The sequence below is a fragment of the Oryzias latipes genome, chromosome 15 (assembly GCF_053564925.1).
Source record: "Oryzias latipes strain Hd-rR chromosome 15, Olatipes_Hd-rR_3.1".
NCBI lineage: Eukaryota > Metazoa > Chordata > Actinopteri > Beloniformes > Adrianichthyidae > Oryzias > Oryzias latipes.
In genome coordinates this window covers 31,782,505-31,804,023 of record NC_136251.1, presented here as the reverse complement: position 1 = coordinate 31,804,023, position 21,519 = coordinate 31,782,505, and the positions used below count along the sequence as shown (strand labels likewise).

General features: G+C 41.9%; 1 protein-coding gene across 4 annotated transcripts in view; it reads right to left on the bottom strand.

Annotated features, from left to right (window-relative positions):
• The window catches only part of cdh23 (cadherin-related 23), a 178,772-nt gene that overhangs the window by 55,820 nt on the left and 101,433 nt on the right, over window positions 1-21,519 (bottom strand). For all 4 annotated transcript variants that reach the window (XM_023963385.2, XM_078931958.1, XM_078931959.1 and 1 more), the window contains exons 12-13: window positions 16,908-17,057; window positions 15,750-15,908 (exon numbers count right to left, since the gene is read on the bottom strand). In XM_023963385.2, the coding sequence (XP_023819153.1) occupies window positions 15,750-15,908; window positions 16,908-17,057 (309 nt within the window). The remainder of the gene's footprint in view (window positions 1-15,749; window positions 15,909-16,907; window positions 17,058-21,519) is intronic.

The following is a 21,519-nucleotide window of genomic DNA, read 5'->3' as shown; positions in this document are numbered from 1 at the left end:
AAGTTAGTGAGGCTGTTGCTGTGTGAAGTTGTGCCTTTTCAGGTTGGCAGTGATTGCATGAAATATGAATCAAAAGCTTAAATTTTATTAATAATAAAATAATAATAATCCATTTTATTTAAAGGGTCTTTCATGAAACCTAAGGACACTGTACAAACAAAGGTTAAAAATAAACATTAAAAGCACAATAAATATAAAAGAAAAATCAAAGGTGAATCAGGATGGGAAGGTAGACATGAACAGATGAGTTTTGAGTTTTGATCTGAAAGTTGAAAGAGAGTTTATGTTACGGAGATCAGGAGGGAATTCCAGAGTTTGGGAGCCGAGCAGCTGAAGGTTCAACTCCCCATGGTGACGAGGCGGGCCGGAGGGACAGAGAGCTGAACAGAGGAGGAGGACCGAAGAGGACGGGAGGGGGTTTAGATGTGGAGGAGGTCGGAGAGATAGGGAGGGGGGAGGTTATGGAGGGCCTTAAAGGTCAACAGGAGGAGCTTGAATTGGATTCTGGAGGTTCAGTGCAGATGGTGGAGAACCGGGGTGATATTCTGGAGATGATTAAAAAAATGAAGAACAGAAAAGACCAAAATACAGACTTTGGGTTTTCAAAAAAGTAGCTCTAAATCCCAAACACAATATTTTATTTCGCTTTAATGGTTTTTTCCCCCAGAACTGTCAGATGCTGGAAGGTTGTCAGTAAATAGAATTATCTGTTTTTAACGTTTTACATTTTTAATGAAATCATTCTTTAAAAATTATGATTTTATATGTGTTTCAATGATCTGTAAGATTTATGAATTAAATTTGATTTGCTCAGTGCCGCTTTTATAATTGAACAAATTATTATTATTTGTCAAAATCAACTTTTAGACGTACTTTTTTATGTTGTTGCTGCTCTTACCTGTGTTACATTTTAAAATGTGTGCAACCTTTTGGCAATAAGACAAAGTTTAATTTGACTTTCATCATTTTTTTAACCAACTATAAGCAAATAAAAGTTGCCAGTTTGTGAAAAAGATTTGATTTATTTATCACTTAGAAATCAGGAACCATGCAACCCGTTGACATCGTGTGGTTTAATAATAATTTTTTTTATTTATAATACACTTTTCATTAAATGAAACCTCAAAGTGCTACAAGATATGAATGAAAAATTCAATTAAAAAAAGGAAAGTGCAAATTTTACTACGAAACTAGCTTAAAACTATAAAAACTACAAAAGTAGCACTTAAGCAAAAAATAAAAACTTTTAGCAATTTCCTTCACATTTCCTTCCCTTAATTCATTCATTCAAAATAATGATTAACGTACACTAACATGGAAAAAATATTATATTTCATAATTAATATTTAGATATTGAATTTGCAATAGTACTGTTTATTTTGAGATGAATATTGCTGCATTTTTGCAGCTGTAATAATGAAGTAAAAACACTCGATGACCCCTCACCGCTAAATACTTTCCTCAAAATGTAACCGTTTTATTTAACTTTCATACAGTTTTTTAAACCAATCGTAACAGAAATGTGCCTCCTGCAGGAGGCTGCTCAGAAACACTTATTACAATATTAGAATAATCACTCTGACCTATATTACCTTTCTAAACACAGGCAGCAGGGAAACATCCAGCAGTTAGTAATTTATAACTGACTGCCGAGGCATTTATCACTGGAACTAACCTCTGTGCACACAGTCTATGAAATAACAGAAGACCATTGACCGAAGAACACAGCAGCAATTGCTGGCTGTTATACAAGCTAAGCAGCCTGAAGAGGAGGACCATAAATCCACAAGCTGCTGCACTGACAGAAACACAGTCAAATTCACAGTTTTATATAAAAACCTGAGGAAAATGCTACAGTGAACTGCAATTCAATTGATCTATATAGCCCAATATTACAACAATAGTCATCTCAATGGGCTTCAAACCGGAAATCAGTGATTTGATGATCCAGACAGGGATCTACAGGTCAGTTCAGAAAGAACAATACAAAAGGACAAAACCCAACATTAAAATAAAGAAGTTAACAAATACTGATAATGCCAGATGTGCTAACGAGCCCCGCCTTCTTCTGCAGCAGCAGGTCATTTCTGAAGTTCTGGTTGCAGTTAAAGGTCAAAGCGTGACGTGCTGTTCTGCACACATTCAGATCTTCAGGGCACATTTTAAATGTTCCTCTGGGTAAATTGATATTTCATTAAATAACCGTGCAGCAGCATGGATTCCTTCTGGGAAATGTAGTGCAAAGTAATCAAGCATATCCAGCAAAAGTCATGGTTTCAAATCTGCAAAAAGCCTTGAATCAAAAACACATCAGACTTTGGAGGAAAGTATTTTGGATCAAAATAAGCTGAACTGAATTTTATTGTTATGAGGTTTTCAGCTTTTTAACCCATTAAGTCTTTTTTTTTTAATTAAGTCTCCTAAAAACCATCAAAGCTGTTCAAAAATTCCAATTAATTTTATTTGCTTTGCTCCCTTTAGGCTACGTTCACACTGCAGGGCTTAATGCTCAATTCCGATGAAAAAAATCTGATTTTTTTTGCAGGGCCGTTCACATTTCCAATTAAATGTGATCTTTTGTGATCTCCTGTGTGACCCTGAAATGACCCAGAAGTGACCCGCATGCGCAGAAGAGTCCTCAACGGTGAACGACGTCACTGTTGTTTATGGAAGTAGCTAACGTTAACAATGGATGTCAACAACAGTGTTGTCAACAGCAGAGCTCTGTTTGCATTATTACATTTATTTTCACAAAGGAGCAGAACAATAACAATCTTCTCATTTTAAGAAGGCATTAGAGCCAGGATCATCTGGACCCACTGTTGTGGAATGGGGATGTGGATGTGCTGGGGCCGCGCCTGTGTGTGTGTGTGTGTGTGTGTGTGTGTGTGTGTGTGTGTGTAAGAGAGAGGAGGGAGAGCGTGCAGCAAGGTAGAGAATAAGGGGGGCAGTGGGGGGCACATTCATATTGTGTGTTATGGAGGAAGGAGAACGGTGATAAAAGAAGGCTCCCCCCAGCAGAACTGCTATTGACTCTTTATTAACCTGCTCTGGACAATCTGAGGGTCCGAACGGGGAAGTGAACCCCGGAGGAGGATCCGCCTTGGAGACCGCGCTTCTGACCACGGTCGGAAAGGAAAAAAAGTAATTGCGGGAAAGGTTCAACGCCACGCTCGGCCATTTAGCTGGAAATGTTTTCAAAAACCGTTCGGTTGCGATTAGAGTCCTGGAGTTTGGCCTGAATAGAGCTGTCATCCCAAAAATGAATCCAATCTGTGACCTCCCTTCCCTTCCACTGACTGGTCTCAGCAGCATCGTCCGCCATGGTTGATGTTTATGATCTAGTCCCCGCCTACTTCAATGCAGAATGATGACGTTTGTAGCGTATCGATGACGTACGGGTCGGATTCATGTGGCCTGGCCGTTCAGACGGAGGTCGAATTTGAAAAGATCGGATACGTATCGGATTCAGGACCACATACCCAACTGGCTTGGGTCGCATTTGAAAAGATGGGATCTGTGTCGTCCAGACTGTCATGAAAAGATCAGATACAGGTCGCATAGGGGCAAAAAAATGGAATTGGGTCGTTTCAGCCTGCAGGGTGAACGTAGCCTTAGTTTGTCTTTGTCATCCACTGGTTTACATGTTTTTCTACCTTTATGCTCCGTTTTAGTTTTCAGTGATGCTCGTGGGAGTGCTGATATGTTCAAGAGTCCGTAGGGATGAAGGAACTGAACCAACACCTCAACATTGATAAACAGCTGTGGTCCCACAAGCCATTGAGATGAACCAGAACAAAACATCCCATTTGCATTATCAGATGGATTTTTTGGCACCTTTAAAAGCCAACTGGCAGCCATCATGCAGTCCTTTAATGAACAAAAAGCCTTTAATAAAACACACAAGCAAAACCTTTTTTTCCGTCGAAGGTACCACTGCTGTCCAAATGCAGAAGCATTTCCAAATTTGGAGAGGCAGCTTCAAAAATAATGTATTTAAATGTGACAAACTATTATCACAGTCTCGCTGTTACTGTCACAGAGTAAATTAGTCACCGCTGTGCACTTATTACAGTACGAGGGCTGAATTCTAAGCAGACAAGATGCTTTTAAAAAGGTTTCTGCAGACATTTTAAAATAAAACGTGTGGCAGGGTAATAAGAATGCTTCCCTAAAAGTCTGTCAAGTGCAGACAAAGTGCAGATGAAGGAAGTGGGCGTGGCCAAAATAATGATCAGAACAACCACAAAACCCTCCTAGTCTATTGCACGTGTTGTCCCTTTTATCACAGGATCACGAGATACAGCAAAAGTTACAAACCATGTGTGAGGTAGAACTTTATAAATGGGGGGTGGAAAGGGGGGCAAATGAGAATGTCATTTTAATTTAACGCTCTTTTTATTTTAAATGTTACTTTTGCAAGTTTCAAAGAAGCTTGTATTGAGGATTTCTTAATCTTTGTCAATAATAATACCAAAATTGACTCAAAAACTGGGGGGCAAAGCTTTTTGCTGGGCCATGGGGGGGCGCACACCTGTGGGAAGTTAGGAAATCTTTTAGCAGAGTTAAAATAAGTTGGTAATTTAAAGAAAGAACAGTATAAAGCCTTTTTGATGAAGTGTTAGTTGAACAAAGGAAAGCCCCACTTACGTTGTCATCTACCTGTTCAGTCAGGTGAGGTTCAGCTCAGTCCTTCTTTTGGAGCAAAAGAGCCTCATCATGTTGACGGTAGGTGCAGAAGGTAATATTTGACTTGGCACTGACTCACAGCAGGCATTCAGGTTTTGAGTAAGAAGCAAAGCTTATTAGTACCGTTTTCTGTCAATAGTTTAAGATTTATGAAGTTCAACCTCAAGAAACATGATCTGTTTTCTTTGCAGACCAGGTTTCATCTTTTTAAAGGATTCCTTCAGCCTGGAAAGCAGGAGCACAGCTGATAGATTTGATGTCTCTCTTTGCTTCACTCTGGACCTTTTTTTCTTAAATAATGCATGGATACAATAATCATTGCAAAATAAATACCTCATTATTAACACAAACACCTGTGAGGCATCTGTGACTTGTTTGATCAGACCGGGGCGTACGAACAAACAGCCCAGTTGTTTTCATTGGATTGCAGCCCTGCAGCTTATTAAATTATGACGGATCCACCGAGGTAAACATGTCTGTGTAAACTCAAAAGCACACGCAGAAAGCAAATGTTTGCTTTCTGCAGGAATCTTGCAGAGGTGGTTCACAGTGACCATGACTTTGTGCTTTCAACAGCTTTGTTTGATCTACACAGTTAGTGCTCTTCATCAAAACTACCTGTGCAGCATCAAAAGGTAAAAACATAAAGCCACTTTATACAAAAAAGATAAAAAAACACAATTGAATTCATGTATTTTGGCTATAATGTCACTAAACCAGTAGAACTGGAAAAAGGCATTCTGGTTCTGTAAAGACGCTGGAGGCTGAGGGACCAAACCTGAAACATTGAGTGAAGAAGCAAAATTCAGGATGTGATATATTAAACCTTAAACATCTCATTTATGGATATACAGCAAAAACCCTTTGAACAACAAAAAGATCTACTGCTTTGTGTTAGAATTTTTTTTTTTTACATTTCCTAGAATGTCAGTGTTTACTGCATTTTGTATGTTTAGTTAAGTTTTCATGAATATTTTTCATTCAGTCATCTTCTAATCCGTTTTTTGGACACCCTGGACAGGTCAGCAGTCTGTCACAGGGCCACAGTCACACAACAACGCACTTTCACATTCACACCTATGGAGAATTTAGAGTCACCAATGAACCTATGAAGCATGTTTCTGGACGGTGGGAGGAAGACTGAGTCGCCGGAGAAAACCCACGCATACACAGGGAGAACATGCTAACTCCACACAGGTGTGCTGGTTCAGGGACTTGAACCTGGGACCCTCTTGCTGTGAGGGAAGAACGCTAACCACTGCTCCACCATTTGCCCAAAGAAAATAAAAAATGTGGATAATACTAAATACTACATTTTAAATATATTTTAAACTCGTTTTAGCTGCAACGCTAGGTTGTATTTTTTTTTTTGTGTTGTTTTTTGTTTAGTTAAATAGGAAAACCAAAGCGGAACCTTTGTGGCGTGATGTGTTGTGCACGGACAATTCTAATGAGAACACAGGAGAGCTGGAAAAGACGTGTGAATCGCAAAGAAAAGAAGTTCAAGTGAAGTTAAGAGCTGTTAAAGTGTTTTGAATATTTGTTGTTCCTTCACGGACATCCCTCCCTCATTATATATGCGGCCAGCGAGTTTGACGGTGGAGTTGGCGAAGTTGGTGGAGTTGTTGAAGTTGTGGATAAAGAGCCAATAAATTCATCTGTATGAAGAACCGTGGTCCCGTGTTTCATGAGGGAGCGAAAGTCAAACTCGGAGCCTGCTCATCAGCGTGACGTCACCAGACCGTCCCGCCAGTTCATCAAGACGGGAACTGCAGATAAGCTACAAAAAAAAAACGCTTTTGCACCTGTGTTAGTTCGAGAAGATGTTCACAAGACGGATAAACAAGTGTTTGTTTTGAAGTGTGACAAAGACTGACATTTGACATTTGATAAGTTGATATATATAAGTTTCCTTTTAATTTTGTTATTGAAGTTTCTGGGTTTATGTTTGATTTAGATATGTAAGAAAATTCTGTTATATTAAAGTTAGAATAGGGATAACTACCATTTATAAATCAAAATGTTGAAACCTGATGAAAGGACTGAAAGCAATACAGAACATGCTGCAGAGCCAGAACCAGCAGACGTGGCTACAGAGCAACATGAAGAACCTCGTCGAAGTGAAAGAGCCCGTACATTAACAGAAAGGGGAAAAGTCTTTCAAAGAGAAAGGTTAGAGGGACTCATGCTACGTTTTGACACCATCTACGAACGATGGAAAGCCTTAACTAAGTTGGCTAAAAAATCTGTAATGAGACAGGATCCTAATGACATTCTGCAGGAACACATTAGTTCTGTAGAAAAGGAACTGTTAACACTAAACAGTGTGTATGATGAGTACAGATGTACAGATAGTCCACCTCATGACATGCGTCATAAGTTGGATAAGGCTGTGTCAGTAACCAAGATTGTAATCAAAAATGCACAGTCACAGACACGAGGGGAAAGGGAGGAGATTGTTTGGCCTGATGCTAGTTCAGTGTTCGCATCTTCAAGTTCTAGTGTTTCACTTCCGGTCTCTGACCACTCTAAAAGGACTTTGAGTCACTCTGTAGCATCCGCACTCAGTAGACAAGAAGCAGCAGCAGAGTATGCAGCCACACGGGCTGTGTTGCAGATTATGGCTGAGCAAGAGTGTCGTAGAGAAGAGTTGGAGAAACTTGAGGCTGAGAATAAGTTAATAACAGCAGATCAAGAAACTGCTGCTTACACTCGTCGCCTTGAGAGAGAAAGAGAAGAGACTGAACGTAAAATCATGAAGGAAAAACAAGAAGCTGCTCTTTTAAGGAGACAACAAGAAGAGAATGTTGAGAGAAAGCGTTCTGTGGAGAACTTGAAAAGAGAGGTTGAGCGTTTAGAAGAACTTAAAAGGTTACATGCAGCTAAAGCAAGGCTTAAGGTGTATGATGAAAATGAGTTTCATCCAACACAAGCAGTACCTGCGTGTCCTGAAGTAACTCATCTGGATCAAGGAGTTAGGAAACAGTCTGTGAATCAATACGCTGACACAGCTCCAAGTTCAAAGGGTGACTCTCAGAAAGACACAGTGGAGCTCGTGAAAGTCTTAGCTGAGGCGTTGTCTGCAAACAGGTTACCCATACCAGAACCAACCATTTTCAGTGGGGATGCACTGAAGTTCAGCCATTGGAAATCATCCTTTCAGACATTAATTGAGAGAAAAAACATTCCAGCAGCAGAAAAGATGTTCTTTCTTCAGAAATATGTGGGAGGAGCAGCGAGAGAATCTTTAGAGGGCTTTTTTCTAACTGGATCAGAAGCATCTTATGAGAAGGCATGGAATTTGTTAAATGAAAGATACGGCGAACCATTTGTTATAGCAAAGGCGTTCCGAGATAAGTTGCATGCCTGGCCAAAAATAGCACACAGAGAAAGTTCAGATTTGAGGAAGTTTGTGGATTTTTTGCGCAGTTGTGAGTCAGCGATGGTTGAAAATGAGAATCTTAATGTTCTCAACGATGCAATCGAAAATCAGAAAATGGCAGCAAAACTACCTGATTGGTTGAGCACAGCGTGGAACAGAAAGGCCACAGAGTACCAACTGGAACACAGACGATTTCCAAAGTTCGGCTATTTTGTAACTTTCCTGACGATGGAGGCAAACATTGCTTGTAATCCTATAACATCTTATACTGCTCTACACCAAGATCAGTCGGATAAGAGTAAAATAAAGCCGCAAAACTTTGTATCATCCAAAGGTCAAACCATCGGGACAAAAAGCTTTACAACCAACGTTAGTGAAAGGAAGACAGACACATGTGGCTTTTGTAAAAAAGTAGGTCACTTATTACACAACTGTCGGAACTTAATCAGAAAGCCAATTGCTGAGCGTGTCAAATTCATACAAAGTGAGAAACTTTGTTTTGGGTGTTTAAATCCTGGTCATTATTCCAAATACTGCAAGAGTCGGATGACATGCAGTTTTTGTTCAAAGCGCCACCCATCGTGTCTACACGAAGAGCGCCCAAAACAAGAACAGCAGCTTCCTAGTGAGCAAGCTAAAGAAACTGTAGAGGTTAAGGAAAAAAGGTCACTTTTTACAGTGCAACCACAAGAAACAGATGTTTTCAAGGAGACTACATCTAACAGAGTTGTAAATGAGAAAAGTAGCACACAAACCTCAACAATAGTACCGGTCTATGTTTCAACACAAAGTGATCCGACAAAGGAAGTTCTTACTTATGCTTTGCTAGATTCACAAAGTGATTCTTCATTCATTTTGGACGAAGTAGTTGCTGGGTTAGATGTAAACTCAGAAAGGGTTAAATTAAAGTTATCTACAATGTCATCAAGGGCAACCATCGTGCCATGTGAAAGAATTCAAGGTCTACAAATCAGAGGACTGTCTTGTTCTAAAAGAATCACAGTGCCAGTAGTGTATACCCGGGAGTTCATCCCAGCTAATCATAAACATATCCCAACACCAGAAACTGCCAAGGCATGGCCTCATTTGGAGCATCTTGCTGAATATATCTCACCACAAAGGGAATGTGACATTGGTCTCTTAATTGGGTATAATTGCCCTCAGGCTCTTTTACCCAGAGAAGTTGTGTGTGGAGAAGAAAGCCAACCTTATGCACAAAAAACTGATTTAGGTTGGAGCATAGTGAGTTATGGTGATCCCTCGGAAATCAGAAGTGATGCAATAGGTGTAAGTCACCGCATTGTTGTAAAGCAAGTGATACCTGAAACCAAAACAACAGTGAAACTTAAACGTGAAGTACACTACGTGTGTAGGACTCAGATTAAGGAGATTGCCACTCCTGACGAAGTGCTTAAAATGCTGGAGTCAGATTTCAGTGAAAGAGTTGAAGAAGCAGCCTTTTCCCAGGAAGATCTTGATTTCTTAAGCAAATTAAGAAATGGAATCAAGCATAAATCGGACGGACATTTTGAGATGCCATTGCCTTTCAAACAAGACAGACCAAATTTACCAAACAATATGCAATATGTTGCTCAGCGTCTTATGAGTCTGAAGCGAAGACTCCTGAGAGATGAAACATATTATGCAGATTATGTGTCCTTTATGGATGACATTGTTGCTAAAGGTGATGCTGAAAGGGTTCCAGCCGAAGAACTGGATAATCATCCTGCCTGGTATATTCCACATCATGGAGTATATCACCCTCACAAGCCTGGGAAGATAAGAGTTGTCTTTGATTGCTCTGCAAGATACCAGGATAAAGCGCTGAATGATTATTTACTTACTGGTCCCGAGCTCACAAACACGTTAGTTGGAGTTTTATGCAGATTCCGCAAGGGCCCAGTTGCAGTAATGTGTGATGTGGAACGTATGTTTCATCAGTTCCACGTAAAGCCTGAAGATCGAGACTATTTGAGATTCTTGTGGTGGGAGAGCAGTGATCTAAATTCTCCACCATCTGTCTTCAGAATGAAAGTTCATCTGTTTGGCGCAGCATCGTCACCAGGCTGTGCAAATTTTGGCCTTAAACACTTGGCCAGTGAAAGTGAAGGCAAGTTCAATAGCAGCACAGTTCAATTTATCCAGAGAAATTTCTATGTGGATGATGGACTTGTGAGTGTAGCATCTGAAGTTGCAGCAGTAGAACTTGTCAGGGAAGCAAGAGAATTGTGCAGTGGTGGCAAGCTCAGATTGTACAAGTTCATTTCCAACAGTGAGGAGGTGTTGAAATCAATACCAAAGGAGGACTGTGCTGACAGTGTGAAGGATTTGGATTTAGCCTCGAGACATCCCATAGTTGAGAGAGCTCTTGGGGTTCAGTGGTGTGTATCCTCTGATAACTTTCAGTTTAGGGTGACAATCAAAGAGCATCCTTTGACCAGAAGAGGGGTGCTGTCAACAGTAGCCTCCATTTATGATCCTTTAGGCTTTGTTGCACCTTTCGTCCTACGAGGGAAACAGATATTGCAACAGTTGTGTCAAGATAAAGTAGGGTGGGATCATCCAATGCCAGAAGAGCTCAAATCCCAGTGGGAATTTTGGCTCCGTGATCTTCAAAAACTGGTGAACATAAAGACCAGAAGATGTTTTATTCCTGAAAACTTCACAGACGTTCAGCAATATGAGTTACACCACTTCTCAGATGCCAGCGTAACAGGTTATGGCATTTGCACGTACCTCAGAGTAGTTGATAACTGTGGTAAGGTACATTGCTCACTTGTTCTTGGAAAGGCTCGCGTTACCCCAACTAAAGTAACTACAGTGCCACGGCTTGAGTTATCTGCTGCTGTGGTTGCAGCAAAGACCAGCTTCATGCTGAGGAAGGAACTTGAAATCAATGATCTCAAGGAGCATTTTTGGACTGACTCGAGGATTGTTCTTGGATACATCAATAATGATGCCAAACGGTTTCATGTTTTTGTGGCCAACAGAGTTCAAAAAATCAAATCAACATCAGAACCTGAACAATGGCGGTTTGTCCAGTCAAAGGATAATCCTGCTGACCATGCGTCAAGAGGCTTGACTGCAGATCAGCTTACTGCATCAAACTGGTTCAGAGGCCCAGACTTTCTGTGGGAAAGAAATCTTCCTGTTCCAGATGCTAAGGTGGGAGAAATAGATGACAGTGATCCAGAGCTTCGGAAGGTACAGGTGCTAAATGTAAAAGCTGAAGAGCAAAGAACATTGTTAGATCGCCTGACAAAGTTTTCCGACTGGAAAAGAGCTGTAAAGGCAATTGCTTGTCTCAAAAAATTTGCTAATCAGATCAACGGTGCTAAACCTAAACCTAAAGTGTATGAAGCTTCCAGCATTGAGGAACGGAAAGAAGCAGAAACATTTATATTCAGATTGGCCCAAGAAGAAGCGTTTAACAGAGAAATAAACAGCATAAAAAGGTGTAATGAGATAAAACCAAAGGACAAAGCCAGTCAGCTTTACAAACTTAGTCCATTCTTAGATGAACATGGTGTTCTCAGAGTTGGTGGACGTTTGACAAGATCATGTCTTCATCCTCACATCAAGCATCCAGTCATTTTGCCAAAGGCAAGTCATGTTTCGTCCTTACTGATCAAACATTATCATGAGAAGGTGCATCATCAAGGAAGGGGAATCACTCACAATGAGTTACGGTCCAACGGAATATGGATCATAGGGTGTAGCAGAGTAGTGTCCTCTCATATTTACAAATGCATCGTCTGCAGAAAGTATAGAAGAAACACACAAGACCCAAAAATGTCAGATTTACCTGAGGATAGGATGGAAATGTCCCCACCTTTCACTTATTGTGGGATGGACTGTTTTGGACCATTTTATGTAAGAGATGCCAGGAAAGAACTGAAAAAATACGGACTTCTCTTTACATGTATGTCTTCCAGAGCAGTACATATTGAGTTGTTAGATGATCTCACTACTGATGCTTTCATTAATGCTTTGCGTGCGTTCATTGCAATCAGAGGAAAGGTCAGACAGTTGCGGTGTGATCAGGGCACTAATTTCGTCGGTGCAAACAAAGAGTTTATGAATGCAATGAAAGGGTTGAATGGGGAACAGTTGAAAGAACATGGATGTGAATTCATCATGAATGTCCCATCAGCTAGCCATATGGGTGGTGTTTGGGAAAGGCAAATAAGAACCATTCGAAGTGTTCTGACCGCAATTTTGGATCAGTCTTCTAAAAGACTCGACAGTTCATCATTACGTACCTTTTTGTATGAAGTGATGGCTATTATCAATAGCAGACCTCTGTCAACAGACCACTTAAATGATCCAAGCTTTGAGCCCTTGACTCCAAATCATATACTTATGATGAAATCCAGTATAATATCGCCACCTCCTGGAGACTTTGTGAGTCAAGATTTGTACTTGCGTAAAAGATGGCGACAAGTGCAATATTTGGCCAATGTGTTTTGGACAAGATGGAAGAAAGAGTACCTTCTAAATCTTCAACAAAGACAGACATGGCAGAAGGATAAAAGAGACACTAAGGTCAATGACATAGTTATCCTTCAGGAAGATAACTCTCCACGCTGTAGATGGAAACTAGCCAAAGTAACAGAGGTGTACCCAAGTGCCGATGGTAGAGTTAGGAAGGTAAAACTGTTGCTTAGCAATTCTACCTTAGATGATACAGGCAAACGCTCTGCTAAACCTGTTTATTTAGACCGACCTGTGCAAAAGACAGTTTTACTGCTTGAAGCACAGTAATTGTAACATGGTTGACGCGTGATTGTTCATATACTGTAAGTGATTGTAAAGACTGCAGATAAGTCATGTAAATGAAATCACTAATTTGTGATTTGGTGGGAGTTTAGCTGCAACGCTAGGTTGTATTTTTTTTTTTGTGTTGTTTTTTGTTTAGTTAAATAGGAAAACCAAAGCGGAACCTTTGTGGCGTGATGTGTTGTGCACGGACAATTCTAATGAGAACACAGGAGAGCTGGAAAAGACGTGTGAATCGCAAAGAAAAGAAGTTCAAGTGAAGTTAAGAGCTGTTAAAGTGTTTTGAATATTTGTTGTTCCTTCACGGACATCCCTCCCTCATTATATATGCGGCCAGCGAGTTTGACGGTGGAGTTGGCGAAGTTGGTGGAGTTGTTGAAGTTGTGGATAAAGAGCCAATAAATTCATCTGTATGAAGAACCGTGGTCCCGTGTTTCATGAGGGAGCGAAACTCGTTATTGAGTGTATCTGAGAACTAGACTGTGTGACTCCGCCCCCCGGCATTCCAAACAGGAAGTGGCTCCAAGAAGCCAAAATCCCACATCTTTTTTTTTTTTTTTTAACTTGTCCTGTCCAACAGCTAGGCAGACAGATGAGAGCTGAGGGCCTCTTGTGTTGGACATATTTTACTTTAACAAGAGGGGTTATTAATCTTCAGACAAACCAAAGGTATGTCTGAATAAACCCCTTTTGTAATAAACTTTATTAATTTCAATCATGTTTGAAAATCTTTGGTGTTGGACCGGACGGAAAAGGAAAGAGGGGAAGAAGAGAGAGGGACGTTAGAGGGGGGGGGGGGGGGGTAGGAGGGTGATAATAGGAGGGGAAGGGGGGTAAGACCATGAAGCAGCATAAAGCAACAAGTTTACTGGTTGTTAATCATTATGGTAAGGTTCATATGTAGTACAAAAAGGGCGGGGCCTGTTCACACACACACTCAAATGTTATAAACACACCTGCTAGCTGCAAAAATGTCCACATGTCAACATGCACACAAAACAGATAGTGTTCACACGCATACTTATGCCTTAAAACCAACTAGTGTGAAATATTTCATTCATTCAATCATGCAAACTGTTAGTGCAAAGGTGAGCTAACACCTGTGCTCAGGTGAGTGTTTATGTTCTTCTAAAATAGATGGTGGAACGTGACAAGAAGGAGGGAGAGTGCCCAGCCATCCCCACCCCAAGACCCCCACCGCAGCAGCAGCGGCAGCCGAAATCCCCCCAACGCCACACGGGAACCGGCAGGAAACAACCGCCCCCCGGGCGACCAAGACCGCCACCCAGGCCAGGGCCAGCAGGACCGCCGCGAGGCCCCCAGAGCCAGAGAGCAGGGAGGCGCGGAGGGAAAGAGAGCGCCGCCCCAGCCCAACCAGGAGAGCAGCCCCCCCGCTGCGCCGGGAGCGCCCAACGCAGGGCCCCACCGTAGAAGGACGCCCACAGCCCCAGACGAGCACCCCACGACCACCCAGGAGTTCCGGGCATCCCCCCGCCCCAACCCCAGGTACGAGCCAGGACCCCCCAAGGGAGACCCGCTCCGCACTCCAGGCAGCCATCCGCCCGGCCCACGGTTGGTCCAGGGAGGAGCAAGGCAGGGGCCCGCCGCCCCCGCCCAGGAGGGGGGAACCCCCGGGAAAAAAGAGGGCCCACAAGGGGTGTTATAAATATGGCCCCAAAATCCCACATCTTACTGACGACATATGGCTCCAACATGGCGGCGTCTGTATGGTGAAAAAATGGTGACTGAATCGACCTTATTGGTTGGAGGTGGAAGAAACCATTTTTTATGGGTGACGACACTCGGTTCAATCAGTGGTGCGAGTCTTTACTAAATGTTAAGTACAATCATTTATTAAAGCGCTTTAGAAAATGTCTGTAAATGTTTTGATATCTAAGGAGGAAAAATCATAAAAAAATCTCCTCCCTCTCTCCCTCTCTCCCTTCCTTCCTTCCTTCCTTCCTTCCTTCCTTCCTTCCTTCCTTCCTTCCTTCCTTCCTTCCTTCCTTCCTTCCTTCCTTCCTTCCTTCCTTCCTTCCTTCCTTCCTTCCTTCCTTCCTTCCTTCCTTCCCTCGATGCATTTGCTCTCCTCTGCTGCAGCGTTCAGCTCTCGCTGTCACATCTCCTTCTGCTTCAGCCACATCGCTCAGCATCCAGCGGCAGGCGGTGCGGAATAGCATGAGGCCAACATCAGCAAGACTTATCGGTTATTAGCTTCTGTAATCTCCATTTGGTGTGCCCCCACTCTATAAACACTATTGATTTTTACACTCTGCGTTTTGGCACTTGTATCAGAGAATTGTGGGCGTTCCATCACAGGAATGACTGGTAATGTGTAATAATGCAGAGTTATGAAGAGCCTGTCAGAGGTTTTTTTCCCCCCACAGTTTTTCAGAAACGGCTGCTGCTCCGGACAGAAATATGAGGAGGTTGACTTTAAGTACAGGCGGCGAGGTCTGGCAGAGGAAAAAGGGATGCTGCGGAAATGTGGACAGTTACAACATTTTAAGATACTAACCTAAATGAACCAACTCAGGATTCCTTACAGGAATCTGCCATAAACGAGGTTGGTGAAGGAGCCGGATACAGAAGAAATGTACTGTAATATCTTTTGACCATAATTAAAAGATGATTATACCAAAAGCAGGACAGAAACCTGAAGCTGAGAAGAAAAATCATTGCAAACACGAGTAGTGTGATAAACAAAAAAGCAGTAAACAGATAAAAGGCGTCAGATGACGGAGCAGAGCTGAGATGAATTTATGATCCCAAACAGGACAACATATAGAGAAATGCCTAGAAAACTAAACATTTAAACACATTCTGTCCTGCTTGGATTTAAGCTCAAACCTGAAACCCCTGAAATGGGAATCGTCCCCGTTTGAACAGGTGAACTCACCAGGACCTGGAGCAGGGATGTACCGGTGGGAGTGTTCTCCGGGAGGCTGATGTTGTACAGCGGCTTGCTGAAGATGGGCCGGTTATCGTTCTCATTGATGAGATCAATGAACACACGAGCAAAGCCCACGTGTTCAGACACGGACTCGTTAGCAAAAAGCTGAGGAAAAATGACGGAGAGGCTTCACCACGGAAGAACAGAGGACGTCTGCAGCTTAGGAAACCTTTTTACATGACAAACATTGCAATATGGAGCCCATGACCTGACATGGGTAAAAAAAAAATTACTTTGTTCCCACGAAATAATAACAATTCATGTGATAAGTCATTCATAAACACAGGTGTGAGCATTACTTGTCTTTACAGCAGATACCTTCACATTTCTGTCTGTGTTTATCATTATAATAATCCATGGATCGCTTTTATTTCGTTTAGAAAGCTCTACAGAAGCATCCGTAACCACGTCTCCATGTCTCTGTCCTTTCACATCCCGGTACGCTCTCCATCCTGCCGCAAAAGCTGCTTTCTGCCGCTACCTCCGTGTCTCTGTGAGCCACATTAATTCAAGAAATTAATGTAGGTCACAAACTAGGGGATCTATTTATTATTGTCTCTATGAAAATAAGAGAAATATCACAGGATGCCCGAGCTGGCTGCTTCCTAATGGAATATTCTGATATACACTTATCCTGTTGTATTTGAATGCACCTCAGTTACGGTGACACGCTGATTGGTCAAGATGGGAACAAAGTAATTATTCGGTTAGAATGATTATTATTTTTTTTTTTTTCACCCGTGTCGTCACTGGCTTTGTATAAAAATGATACAAAAAAATTAAAAAAAGAACAAATGCGTACAGTTTAAAATCCTCTTTTGATTAAATAAAAGAGCACATCATAAAGTTAAGTGTGTTTATCTTTGGACAATAAATACCTCAATGTAGGAAATGAGCATAATCATTTTCTATTGATTTGTCATCAGCAAATCAATGGGCCAGCAATGACTGACTGTTCTGTGAGAGCTGCTGTGTTTCTGGTGAATATGCAGCAGCTTTGTGACCTGTGAACGACGGCGCAGTCTCTGCTCCTGAAGCCTTGTGATTCTGAAGTCTTACAGAAGTCTGCACGATTGTCATGGAGGCTTTTAGCAGGAAACTCACGGAAAAGCTGTAGCTGCGAATGCGTTCGAAGTCGAGGGGCAGGGCAACCCTCACTCTGATGTCGGCACGTCCTTGTACGGCCGTGGGGGAGATGGTGAAGTACTCTGAATTGTTTCCTGTCAGAAACACCTGGAACATGCTGTTCGCCCCCTGCAGCAGACGGAATGAGACCATTCACACAGTCAGAAACACAGCAACATAACAGATAGACTTAAGAATAGCGGGTGTTCAGTTGTCTTTAAGTATTTACAATAGGAGTTATTTTATTGAGAACATTTTCAAACAGATTACAGATAAAGAACTGATGTGAGGAAAAATTGAGTTTTGCTCCGCCCACTAGACCCACTGGAGCATTTTAGTATCTTAAATGAAACATCAGGACCTTACCAGTCTGAAGGTGGACTTTTATTTTGAAAATGAAGTTGATTGTGGTAGGTAGTTGTTTGTGCAGAAGATTTTTTTACATTTGTGTTTATATTTAAGCACAAATCCATCTGTAAAATGGTATTTATGATATTGATAACATTTAGTCCCCTGCAGCTTTTGTTGGAAGCTAAATGTTATGTGTGTTGAAGTTTTCCCTCTTCATGCTCCATGTTTTGGTTTTTCTGTTCCGTCCTCTTCCTCCCTTCTTTACTATCCTCCTGTTCTCTAATTCTTTTTGTTTTGGTCCACAACTTTGAAAAAAGAAAACAGAAGAACATGATAATAATAAATGTAGAGTAAAAATAAAGTTTTGTTTCAAAGGAAAAAGGTGTTAAATGTACTGAAGTTGTGTTTGCTCAGCTGCTGAAAAGGACAAAAGAGGATAAAAAGAAAGAAGCTCCAGCGGATTCTCTCCTCTTTAGTCCACTTGTCTCTGTTGGGTTCTGCTGAAGGGTTGGGGTCAGCGTGATCCCCTCTGTGTGGATTCCTGAGGTTTAGTTGGTGCTGTGAAGGTGGAGCAGCGTCCTCTTCCTCACTGCTGAGCGGCTACATGTCCTGAGTGCCAACACGGTTTGGCAGCGCACCTTCACTGTAGACCTTAAACACTCCTGATTACCATGAAGAACAGGTGTGAATAGAAGTGAGAGTTTGACTGTTTCCATGTTTCCCATCTTTTACTGTAACATAGTTTCCATTTTGACAGCTGATGCTTCTGCAGATGTCCTTTTATGTCTGGACACTTTCTTTTCTCTGCAGTGTGAGGAGAAGATGATCAGGTTTCAGAGGTTCTTCTGAAGTTCTCATTAATGCATCACAGGTCCCAAAAACAAACAATTTAGCTCTTCATAAAACTCTTTTTTTTTTTTTTTGAGAGAGGTGATTGAAATATTCCTAAAATCCGATGGTCAGCGACTCGACGAGCTTCTGCCATTTCCCTCCTGAATCTCTAAAGCGACACCGTCTTCTATCTCCTATTGTCTGCCTTAACCCAAAAGCTCAAACATTAAAAGATGCATTTTCTTTGATAGTTTGATCAATTCTAACCCTGTCTGCTGGAAATCCAGAGTCTGACTGAACGTTCACTCTGCTGTTGAGTTTAATCATCATATTGAGAGACTTGGAGAGACGAGAGCTTGACGAGATTCTTGATGACAACCATGACTATCTACCTCCACACAGATGAACATTTCTGTGTTTGGGCTCCAGCTCGGTGGAGTTTCGTTGCCAAGGCAGTGTTTTCTTACTATGCAGATGATGTCAACGCCACGTCCTTTCACTCACATTGTGACTTCAACTCTTATGATAATTCCATTTGTTTGGGCAAAGTGGTGAAAACTAATACTACACAACTTTTGAAGCAAAAGATTTAAAGCCCTTTTGTCAGTTTCAAAACTGTTTCTTGGTATTTCAGAATATGATGATGATAAAATAAATGTAAAAACTGAAAGTGAAACCTGTGAATATACTGCAGGTTCCACCAAGGATCCTTTTCAGCTTAAACTGGTTATTTTGGACCCAGCAGACTGTTATCTATGCAGCTTTGAATATTTGTAAAATAAACTAATGAACACAAAAAACTAAAAGCAACTAAATAAAATAACCAAAGAACAAACTTAAATATGTATGCCAGTCCTGTAATAAATGATTTTTATACACCAAGTGACACCTTCACGTCGTGTGTTGCTGAATTTCACTGTACTTCTTACAGAAACCGTCCCAGGCAGGTGACCCGTGCGGGTTCTGCCGGTATTTGGTTGTTTGGGTCAGTGGGGGGTCGTAGAGAGGAGCGGCTGCATCATAAGGGGGAGGGCAGGTGTGTCTTGCCCTTGAGACAAGCCCTCAAGTCCTTGACCTTGAGGCTAGTACTTCCACCTCAAAGGACGTCAAGAAAATGGAACGTACCATTGTGGTGCGTGTGGTAAGCGCACTGTGAGGTATTCGTGAGGCTAATGAAAGTCCCACGCACTTATAAATTCAGGCATGACGGCGTCAAATCTTTTTTCAGAGGGTGTCTGACTGATTCTGCAAGCAACTTTCAAGTATTATCAGCAGATATCTTGATGTTTGTGCTTAATTGAACCCTTCATCAGGGACAAAGTGAAGGTTCATCTCAGAGAACTCATCACCTGCTGAGAGGATTGATTATCTGTCTGCCTCTTCAACTTTAACTGATCAAGTCTGTTCTGACAGAAAAATATTTGGTAAAATTTAGAGGCCGTTGCGAAAAAAGACAAAGTAACTGTAAGGCTTTTTTTTTTTAATAATTATTTTCCTGTTAAAACAACATCTTTTCCGTACTAATGACACATTTTAAACTTGTTTGAACTGTTGCTGGGATTTCACGACAGCATGATTCTGAATTCATGAAGACGTAAACATTTCAGACCTTCAGACATCCAGGTATCGCTCTCTACCTGCATTTACAGAACTCCTCAGGTCAGGTCATCAATATTAAAGCTGAATAATCCCATACAGTCCTCTCTCTTGACTCTTGGCAGAAACGGGTTCGAACAATCTCCTTCAGCTTTTCAGAAAGGGGCTTCATGATTGTAAAGCTAATCCTGTCGGGTTGTGGCATCACTGTGGTTGTTAGAAACGATCTCCAAAATATTCCTGTGTTGATATAGAAAGCTGCATGGCAGCCAATCATGCAGCCATTGTGGCCGACGGAGGAACACGGTTGGTGTGGTCGATTGGAATTATGCTGACAGCTGAAATAGCCCCCTTGTTTTTGTTTTCATCTCTGGGAAAACCATTGTGGCTGATGACTCCTATTTAAAAGACCATCCAATATGCAGGGATGTCACCTCAAACTGCCCATAAACGTAATTGCCCGTCCATTTGCTTCTGCCTTTAGAAGCCCCCCAATAAAAGCATCCTGTCAAACGCAACTGCCACAAAGTTTGGAGCAGAAGTTTCCAAGAAGGAAGACAAGGAGAAGAGGAGGATATGTTTGGAGAGACAGGAGGAAGGAAGGACCACTTCAGACCAAATGTCTGCTGGTAATCCCTCACACGCTGAAATTGTGAGATTACAGCAGAAGTGCAGCAGAGTGTGAGTGTGTGATCACACAGGTTTGACGGATCAAAAGTACAAAACAAAACCACCTTTCAAACATTCTTGGTACTGGTACTTTGTGTCACATCGTCGATTCAAGCCTGAGATTGGAGCCTAAAGACCAATCGCAGAGTGTTTTTGACTCAAACCTTTCATGCAAATGTGCCCCCTGTGGTGAATCAGGCAAATCACAGCCGTTTTAAGATTCCTGCCCTTCCCAACAGCTGGGTTCCCCCCAGAGTGAGGGCTGTTGTTGGAATCAAACCCGCAGAGACCTCTTATCACATGCAAACTGCCTGGGATGTCAAGCTGCTGGCAGCAACACCCTAGCAGGACTTCTCAGCTTCACACTGCAACAAAGATGCAAGTAAACACGTCACCTCCAGAATGAATAAACAGAGCTGCCTCCAAATATTCCAGCTATCTCTCCTTCAAGTGCTTTCCTTGTCATGGCTGCTTTTCGCTCTGTGTTTTTCTGCTTCACCAATTATTCAGAGCCAGCTTCGGTCCGCTGCAGACAGCTTTCCTTTCCCTAATATTTCTTCACCTTCTTCTCTTTTTTCCCTCTGTGTGTCTCTTTGTGTGTCCACTTGACTTGCAGTTATCTGTCAAATTTCACCCTGGTGGCCGGCGTGGCTGAATCAATCTGGGCTGACTAGCTTTCGGCTTATCTGCACCCGAGGTGATTGATTCTCCTCGTTAGCTATAATTTGATGCTCCATCCCATATCTTCCAAAGCAAATTAAATTGTGGTGGAGTCAAAGCGCCGGTGCGAGTGAGCGAGCACGGCGTGTGAGAGGAAGAGAGAGTCAGACAGAACGGCAGGTGTAAACTGTTTGACTTTTTGCCACCAAAACACCAGTATTTACATCTGCGTCACACTGAGAAGGTCCTGGAGGGTCACAGAGGGGCAGGTTTCCAAGCAAATCAGAAAATCCAAACTACAGACGACTCAGAACCATTTACAGGACGGTTTGCATGATTTACCTGACGTTAAAGTCCCACTCTGATCATCTTCTGATCTATTTTTAAATTGTTCTCAGTGGTCTTTTAATTATTGTGGGTGGTGTCTTTTTTTAGCCCAAATCAAAAAGCTGTGTCATTTTGTGAGACATACTTTCTACAGAGT